Source organism: Nicotiana sylvestris, chromosome 7 (assembly GCF_000393655.2).
Source record: "Nicotiana sylvestris chromosome 7, ASM39365v2, whole genome shotgun sequence".
Lineage (NCBI taxonomy): Eukaryota > Viridiplantae > Streptophyta > Magnoliopsida > Solanales > Solanaceae > Nicotiana > Nicotiana sylvestris.
The window spans coordinates 149,906,558-149,916,418 of record NC_091063.1 but is presented as its reverse complement, the minus strand read 5'-3'; the positions used below and the strand labels follow the sequence as shown (position 1 = coordinate 149,916,418).

At 37.7% G+C, this 9,861-nt stretch overlaps 1 protein-coding gene across 1 annotated transcript; it reads right to left on the bottom strand.

Annotated features, from left to right (window-relative positions):
- Nucleotides 1-1,028: 1,028 nt before the first annotated feature.
- Nucleotides 1,029-9,301, bottom strand: LOC104223009 (ATP-dependent zinc metalloprotease FTSH 10, mitochondrial-like). The gene is made up of 8 exons (XM_009774359.2): nt 9,009-9,301; nt 8,691-8,925; nt 8,529-8,603; nt 7,891-8,021; nt 5,076-5,561; nt 4,155-4,922; nt 2,763-2,990; nt 1,029-1,740 (listed from the first exon to the last, which is right to left on the bottom strand). Exons 1-8 carry the CDS (start codon nt 9,066-9,068, stop codon nt 1,261-1,263), a joined length of 2,463 nt encoding a protein of 820 aa, XP_009772661.1. The 5' UTR covers nt 9,069-9,301; the 3' UTR covers nt 1,029-1,260.
- Between the last annotated feature and the right edge of the window lie 560 nt (nt 9,302-9,861).

Sequence of the window (9,861 nt, the reverse complement as noted above, 5' to 3'; positions counted from 1 at the left end):
ATTAATTCTCTGCAGTCCTGCAGAAGTGGGCCCAAATATTATAGGGAAACGCAGTATTGTACTGTGTTTTCCTGAAAAAAATAATTTTTTAATAAAACGCAGTATAGTACTGCGTTTAACTTTAACGACTAACTTTCCGTTAAAGTAAAACGCAGTATTATATTGCGTTTTATGTATTTATGTAAGTTTTTTTTTAACAGTAGAAACATATTTTGTGCCAATTTTGGCATTATTTAAGTTTCGGGCTCTCTTGCGGGGGTATTGGAACCATTGAATGCTTCTATCTAAGCCAAGTATCTTGGAGATTTTTTTCTGGAACAAAGTTGAGAGTTGCAACCTCCCCATCCAAAGTCATAAAGACAAATCACTCTAGAGTTGCAGCTTATTAATTGCAACCCTTACCTTAGATCGTTCAGGTGCAAGATATATTCAATTTCACCAACTATTTTTCTGGTTCACTTTATCCACAATAAAAAAAAATAATAATAATAAAAATCACATGCATAGTTTTGGGACTGCATACGATTGCTATTGAGCTCTACCAAAGCAACAACCACGGTGCTTCAATAGGCTTTATATGCCCTCTTAATACTGAATAGGCATAATTCCCTGCCAAAGGCACTGCTATCTGACTAGCACAATCACTGCTTAACAATATTAGAAGGATCAAAAACCGCAAACTCATACAAAGCCATAGAACTTGCCCAACCATCAATCGGAGTTGTATGCATTATACGAGCAGAAAGCAACTGACTGGGGCCATTCAATACAATGCTTTGAACACAGTACCGAGGCAAACCCATGGAAATACCCCTTAGATCCAAGATAACCAGACAATGCGTAACTTTATTGCATCGAAAGGACTATAATATGACTATATAGCCCTTTATGAGAAAACAGTTAGAAATAACGCACTGCAAGTGGAAGTCTGTTAAACTAGATTTCTGCAGCCACTGGAAGTCGGGCAAATTAAATTACTGCAGAAAGTAGAGCTTCTGACTTGGCTACAAGACATACCAGTGAGCAACTACTACTAAGAGAAACAGCCCTTGCGTACTTGATACAATTAGATTACAGCATTTCTTTCACCTCATTTTTGTTGTTTTTTTTTTTCACAATATCATGGGGTGCACAAACTGAAAAACTGATTTTTGTGCTATTAATATAAAGACTTGTTCTTCTCTCTTCTACAATTTTCTAATAAGTGAATACCAGACAGCCACAACACCACATTCTCATTTACAAAGCACCATCCCACAACTATACCGGGACAACCTCAGGTTCAACAGGCGATGATCCTTTATCTTCTACAGTCTTATTTTCGGGGTTATTTTTGGTTTCTTTGTTCTCTTCTTCAAATCCTTGCTTGAATCTATCGTAGTTCGTGGGCTCAAGGCTCTTGAATGGTCGTTCCCCCAATACCCGGACCAGATCTTCTTGATGAAGGACCTCTTTTTCAAGTAGTAACTCTGCAATTTTAGCCACATGTTCCTTGTGCTCCTCTATAAGTTGAACAGTGCGTTCATAAGCCTTGGAGACCCATTCTCTGACTTCACTGTCGATAATTGCTGCTGTCTTGCTACTGTAAGGCTTTGACATCTCAAATCCATCTTCTCTTTGTGGGAAAGAAAGAAGACCAACCTTGTCACTGAAACCATAGACTGCCACCTGGGCATACGTCATTTTTGTGACTTTCTCCAAATCATTTTGCGCACCAGTCGAGATCTTCCCAATCAAAACCTAGTCAACAAATAAAATCCAAATGACTACGTTTTCAGAAATCTTATTTAGTTGATAGAAGGTACGAAAGTAGCTGCTAAAATAGTAGAAAATTGAAACTTCTGAATAATATTTAACAAACAAAATATTCATGTATACCAGGAACTAAATGTTGTCAGATAGTAAACTAGCAAGGAACTTATCATATAAGACTCCACTAAAATCAGAGCCATCTTATCCTGACCTCCTGCTCTGTTAAGTTTTTTTTCTTTAAGATTTGAAAGCAGATAATATAAAAGCCAAACTCATTGCACATCATATGACATATCGGTTCCATTCCATTTGTTAAGCACACTAATCTGCAAAAATTAGGTCTTCGGCAAGAAGCCTTCTTTCTATATGCCTAAAGATGTGTTGCATAACTTTACGCTCTAGTTAGATTTAACGAGAACTATGGAACTCCCAGACTTTTAAGTCATAAGATATTCACCTTCTATTTAAGTCATAAGTTTCATCTTCTACTAGCTAACCTTGTTTTTATGGGGGAAGTTAAGGATAAGTGGTGAGGAAGTCTTAGGGGGTCCCTCGCCATTTTGTGCAGGATATTGAGTTCAAAAGAACTTAACACTACAATTCAATACCTTCCCATGTTACTTATAGAACATAATTCAGAAGACTAGCAAAATAACAGCATGCAGGGCAGAATATCCGTACAGTGCATAATAAGGTTTCTGCCCTGTACCTAAAAGTTTGCTTCTGGAATACAATTTAGTATTGAAACCTATATTTGGGACCTCCGCGCTGCCCACATGGTCAGAATAGTTTCAAGTTACTCGCAGGACAGAGTATCCGTACAGTGCATAATAAGGTTTCTGCCCTGTACCTAAAAGTTGGCTTCTGGAATACAATTTAGTATTGAATTCTATATTTGGGACCTCCGCACTGCCCACATGGTGAGAAGAGTTTCAAGTTAACAATTCTTAGTGTCGACAGGAGAAAATATGAAAGCAAGTTAAAACTTTTTTTTTTTTTAACATATTCACCTGCTCAGCAGCTCGACCTCCAAGAGTCATGCATGTCATATCAAATAACTGTTCCTTAGTCATTAAAAGATTTTCGTTTGGAACATACTGAGCAAATCCCAAGGCTGCAGTACCACGAGGAACAATTGTCACTTTTAGCAATGGTTCTGCGTATTCCAAGAACCAACCAGCAACAGCATGACCAGATTCATGGTAGGCAACTGTCCGCCTCTCTAGCTTGCTTATGACCTGAAGAGAGCCCAACGAAAGCTTTTAGATGTGACATCATCCAAAACAAACACAAAAATTTACCTTTAACATTCCAACCTAAAACTGGAAATTTCTAACACTAGTCACTGCATACTTCTCCAAAAGTGGGCATCCTCCCAACTTCTCTTTTTAAAAAAAGTAGAAAGAAGAAAATAGGAAGAAAAAAAAAAGGGACCAGAATGCATAGAAAAGGACCAGAGCGCATGGAAAGGTCAACCCTTGCTTTGCCCACCTACCCTCTCCATGCCAAGTGGATTCCGTACTCATAGTCAACCAGAAGCAGTTACATTGGTGTTAAAGGGAGTATATATGCTCCATAATGTTAATTCTCACACAAAATAAATAGTGCTCAATACCCATCATAACCAAACTTCCCCAAAAAATTTAACGGACATCCCTGGATGCAGCAGCAAAGGACCAAAAGGCCACCATAACTTCCAACTCAACCCTCCAAATATTGAATATCTCCGGATCGATGATGCACGCAAAGTTTTGGCTGACAGGATATTCAACAAATGGTCACTCCAGTTGTAGCTGACTTTGTGGGACACTGGGATAAAAGCGGCTATTCTTACAATATTGAACGGTTATATTTGGATCCTAGCCACCTAAAATCAAAATTTTCCATCTGCTACAAGAAGTTTCAGGCCTGGCCTTTAGAAGAGCGGTTTGCATCCAATTGACCATAAGTATCTCATCAAAACTTCATTGAGTGTTCATAACCTCCCACCACTCCTCACCCCTAAAACAAGGGAGAGGAAGTGAAATAAAAGAAATACTTGCCTAATACTGTAAAGGAAAATAGAGAAATTCTAATTTTATAATCAGCTCTAAAAGTTGTATACCATTATATCAATATATCATGCCCTTATCATAACTATAAGGGCATGCCCTTATCATAATGATATATGTTTTCTAGTAGCAACTGAGTGGGAGATATTAAATCCAAGCACTTCTCTTTTCGTTTTTTATTTTTGCGATAAGTCGCACAAATCTGAACATTTCAAGCTGAAAACGATGTATTCCATAACAATCCAGAACAAAGAACATTATATGAAATGTCTAGTGTTGGAAATGTGCTATCCACCAATGAAATATAAATGCAAAGTAGATAGTGGAACAGAAAAACTGAGGATCGGATACCTTATTCTTCTTCTCGAGACCTCCAATTACCCTGTCTATTGCTGACTCAAAATGTTGCATTGTAATTATTGTACTCTCATTTCTTGCGGCAATTAAAGCAGCTTCATTGCAAACATTTGCAATGTCTGCTCCGGCAAATCCTGGTGTTAGAGCAGCAAGCCTCTGTGAATAAAAGGCTGCGTCGTGGTCAAGTTTCAACTTGCTCAAGTAGATCCGGAATATCTGATCACGGCCTTTAATGTCTGGTTTGTCTATGGTAATTTGACGATCAAATCGACCGGGTCTTAACAAGGCTTTGTCTAATATATCAGGTCTATTTGTGCCAGCAAGTACAACCACGCCTGATGTGGTTGCAAAGCCGTCCATTTCAACAAGCAGTTGATTTAAAGTGCTTTCACGTTCATCATGTCCTCCAGAAAAGCCACCCCGCCCTCTTGCTCGACCAATGGCATCAATCTCATCAATGAAAATTATACTAGGTGCACACTGTCGTGCCTCCTGAAATAAGCTCCTAACTCTGGCTGGTCCAACACCAACAAACATCTCCATAAAATCTGACCCAGAAATAGAAAGAAAAGGTACACCAGACTCTCCAGCTGTAGCTTTGGCAAGAAGTGTCTTTCCAGTCCCAGGAGGACCCACTAGAAGAGCACCCTTGGGTATTTTGGCTCCCAGCTGCTCATATTTCTTGGGGTTTTTAAGGAAGTGGACAAACTCCATGATTTCTTGCTTTGCCTCATCACATCCAGCCACATCTTTGAAGAAGACCTGTACCAAAACATGTCAACAGACTTTCCAAGAATTAATCATGATATACCATGACATGAAACATCTTCAAATCTAGCTTTTAAAAACACTATGAATACTTCTGAATCTGCACCCAAGTCAGACACTAGTGCAACGCTAGAAACTAGGACTCACCTTATTCTTCGCATTTTTATCCATTTTCGTGAAATGTGCTTTACCAATGTTAAATATTCCACGAGCACCTTTTCCACCAGGGCCTCCAACACCTATTCCGCCCTGCACTCTTCGTCCCATAAAATAAAGGACAGCAAGAATCAACAATGTTGGACCAAACCTCATCACTTCTTGGAACCAATTCAACTCATCAACATACGTAACAGGAACATAATTATGTGGATCTATTCCTAATGCCTCCTGTACTTCTTCAAGCTTCTCCTCGAATGACTCAACACTCCCAATGTTAAAATAATACTTGTAGTGGCTTGCGTTTCTTGTACCATTTTTACCAGTTGCAGGACCTTGAATAGTGTCATCACCAATTTGAATAGGACCGGGTGCAGAGCTCCTCACATAAACTTTGGCCACAGATTTGTTAGAAACAACAATTCTATCAACAAGACCAGCTTCAAGTAACCTGTTTTTGAACTCTTGGAAGCTAATCTGAAAATTTACATTTACAAAGTCACCATCAGATGATCAGAAGAAACAGAAGCAAATTACAGAAGACAATCAATCACTGAAGATAACAGAACTGCCCCTCGATTATATTAGAACCTGCTTTACTCACCAATCATCAGTTAAACGATGGAACATTTAGAAAAAGTCACATCGTTTCAATTATTCACAGATACATTGCAGAAATTCTTCCTCAATAATATATGTTTAAGCAAGAACAAAATATCGGCAAAAGTAGTGAGCTCTTTAAAAAAAGGCGAGTGGTTGTATGAAGTAGAATGAGCACTGAGATACAGAGTCTGATTTTCCATGTTCATGCAACAAGTAGGCAATTTACTAGCTCCACAGGGCCACTATCTCATATCTAAACTTGTCATCAATAGGATAATAGAAATGGTGAATTTCTTGTTCAGACGTGCGTTGTAAACTCTACTCCAGGCAATGATAAACCTAATTTTGGATTTGTAAAAAACAGATAATATCTACTAGTAACACAAAGCCGGTGTATCATATAAGAACCTAAGTCTTTAAATTACCATAAAGGCCAGATTCATAGGAAAACATTATCAGGTCTTCCATACGACTTCATTTTCCTTTGAATAAACGGGGGGGGGGGGGGGTAACATTGTGGATTGGAAAAATGTTGTCTTTTTAACGAGCTAGACCAGAAAAACAATATCATATGAGGAAAAGGCTACAATCTCCATCAGATCAGTAGAACCATAAAAGCTTGAGCATATCAAAGATGGTCCCATGAGTAAATATCTAAGTTGCTCGGACTCGGGTGCGGGTATCTGATACGGGGACGGATCCGAGTATCGGATTCGACAAAATCTAAATTTTAAGATTCGGGGGTGCGGATCCGGATATGGATACGGGTGCGGGGATTCGGCTAATTAAAAATAGAGCTATAAAAATATTATAAATTTTGAGAAATATCCTGTGAAAAATTTACATGAATATTGTAGAATTCAATCTTTCATTATCCAAGGTGGACATTATTCTTTCATTCTCCTAAATCTGTTTTATTTTTGATTTTGAGAAATCAAAATCTCAATTTTTCTCCCAAATTTGACTGACGGACTCCGGTCAAAGTGTCTGAAATCAGTTGACCGTATCCGGAACGTATCCCGCTCCCGCTTCCGTCCCCGTCTCGTATCGGGACGGCACCAAAATCGAAGAGTCCATGCAACTTAGGTAAATATATAACGCAAATGATATGATCTCTTGAAGAATATAGTAGCAGTAAGGCGGGGTAGAACTAGAGGCCTAAATCCAAAGCTTAATAAAAGGCCTTAAACTTATTTAATAAAATTCATGTATTAACGAGATAAAAGATTTGTTCTCTAATTTAGATTAACCATACAGGACAAAGCAAAATATCTGATTTAGGAAAACTTAGTTGAAATTGGAAAGTAAATAGTTAAAATAGGAAAGTGAATGAATATACGCAGAGGAAGAAAAAAACACAATCAAAAGGAGGTAAACGTACTAATTAATGAGAGGTAAAGAATTTTACAGCATCTACCCTGCCGAAACAGCCTCCAAAAAATCCTAAAAAGCAATATAAATTTGAAATCTTTAATAAATTATATTATAATATTTTTTGGTAATTAATTATATTATAATTATAATATTGCATATAATAATTTTAATTTTGGCCTTTAATTTTTTAGGCCTAAAGCAATGGCATCACAGCCTTGCCTTTGAACCGGCACTGAGTAGCTAGTTTTATCACCCTACCGCTTTTCGGAAAGAACAAACACACACTTAAGGACAGCTAAATCTACCTAGCTTTTATTACTATCCAATATCTACCAGCAAATGTTTCCATGTGATGCCTCAACTTACAGAAGTTGTGCATTTCTGATCATTTTTCCATTATGAGCTCATCTGTGAAAATTTAAACTACAAATCTTCTATAGCCTAAAAAGCTAAAGGAGAAAATTTTAAATCATGGAAAGGTAAAGAAGTGTTATTTCTACCCTACATTTAACATCCTCTATCCAAGTAACTAATTCTAAGACTTCTACAAGACGTTCTATTTTTCCATAGAAATATATTCATTCAAGAAGGGCTCCTCGTAGCTGGCTGACTGCGTTTTTGTTTCCATTAGAATTAATGTAGAGGTAATGTTGGTTCACATATAAATATTGAAATGTTTAAGATCATTTCTTACATCGAGCTAACACTCTAATAGGCCAAAAGGCACTAAGCTCATACCCTTCCAGGAGAATAAAAGGAGGGGAAAGGGGAGAAAGAAGCTGCAATGAGAAGATCGGCAAGGGAGAAAAAACTTTGTTTAAGCACTAACCTCCTGCTGCTCTCGAGGAGATAAGAGGATAGATGACAGAATAAACCCAATAAATAACAAGGGTGTTAGTAAATTGTAATTAAGCTTCACGAAATTCTCCTGAGGATTTCCTTGTTCACCTGCACCTTCCTCTGCGACAATACAAACCAAAGCAAGAATTTATTCATTGAAACACAACCCATATATAAAACATTAAACAGGAGAAAAACATGGATTTCTCAGTGGTTTTTCATAATTCTACAACCGATTCCTTATATGGGTTGCATCTCCATATTAACGCAAAAATGAAAAAACAATATTCGCAAGAATATTCGCATCATCAATACACAATATAGAGCATTCAAGGAATTAAATATATCAAATGAAGCACATACGGGATTCATACAGCGGATAGTTGTTGGTCTATACATTAAAACAACCACAACAACAAGTATGCCTTCCAAAAAAGTTAGGAACGGCTATATGAATCCTCACTGACACCGTTACTCCATTTAAACTCATCTCATGCCAATATTTATGCAAGTGTTGTAATGTTGGTTTATACGATATGTAAAGAAAACTTCACTCACACTAGAAAAAATCCATACATTTCCTTCATCATACATTAACCAATACATAAATAACACACCACTACATACCTTTGCCCGACTCTGCCTTTTGATTATTCCCTTTGGGAACTTCTTTCCTGTCCTTTGGATAATAGTTCTCATAGTCTACAAAACCACAAATTCAATAGATAAGCAACAAAAAACATTATTTATTTTCTCCAAAATGCTCAAATTATTCAAATCTATTCTCACTTCTTCTTTTTGGCCCTTCGCTACAGAAAAACCTCCGCAGCCTATGATTTGCAAAAACCGAATCGAGTTCCGACAAATACGCCTTACTCAACCCCTGCTTTCCACTTCCTATAGACGTCAAATAGGTTCTCACAAACCATAACTCGCCATCGACGCGTGTAATGCACGCACCGCGCACTGCCACTTCATCCAGCGCCGCTGACCTCACGCCATATCCACCACCATAGACAAGTCCCTAAACCAAAAAAATCGACCAAAAAAATTAACAAATTTTTCAACAAAAAAATTATTCATAAATAGAGCTATCAGTGAGCTTACTTTGTGAATATTGGAGTGAGAAGATTTAGAGAGCGAGCGGCCAATACGTGAAAGCATCATATTTTTGGTAATTCTCGTAACATGAAATTGAAAATGTCAAAACCCTAGAAATTGATTCTGAAACGGGTCCTTTGAAGCCAATTGATTGAAAATGTCACGAAAAAGTTAACAAAAGCTTAATTTTAACAGATTTATAGGATCCCTTTTTTTTTCTTTTTTTGGGAATTACACTAGGCTATGGCATTTGGAGCTATAGTTTAGGTCGGATACTTTGCAGAATCAGCGAAGTTTGCGTGAACAGAGGAACTAGGAGAACCGGGAATGAACCGTTTTCGTTACCTTGTCAATTTACTTACTAGACCTTGTTAGGGGAGCTTGTTTAACAGGTGTTTAGGGGTAGTTTTGTCATTGAAGGATCTTCTTTATGGTTGTAGAATAGGCCACAACTTTGTAAACAGAGCTACGGACGAAGGCTGGACTTATTTAGGCCCATTTCTTTTTGTGTCTATGGGCTAAAAGTTGGGAGAAGTGCACAAACGGGGCATTTGTATCTATACCCGTTTTTTGTGTCACGTTTTAACTTGTGCCCGCTTTGCAAAAAAATTACAAGCGTACCCGTTTTTTCGCATAACTTCAGAATATGGGACTGAAGTAGCAAAGACAATCACGCAAAACTTCAGCATTCTAGTAGCCGGGCCTAAAGTTCAGTTCTAGAGCTGAAGTTTTTGTTTGTAAGTTTCAGCTCTAGAGCTGAAGATTTTGTTTGTAAGCTTCAACTCTAGAGCTGAAGATTTTGTTTGTAAGCTTCAGCTCTAGAGCTGAAGTTTTTGTTTTGTAACTGGCAAACTTCAAC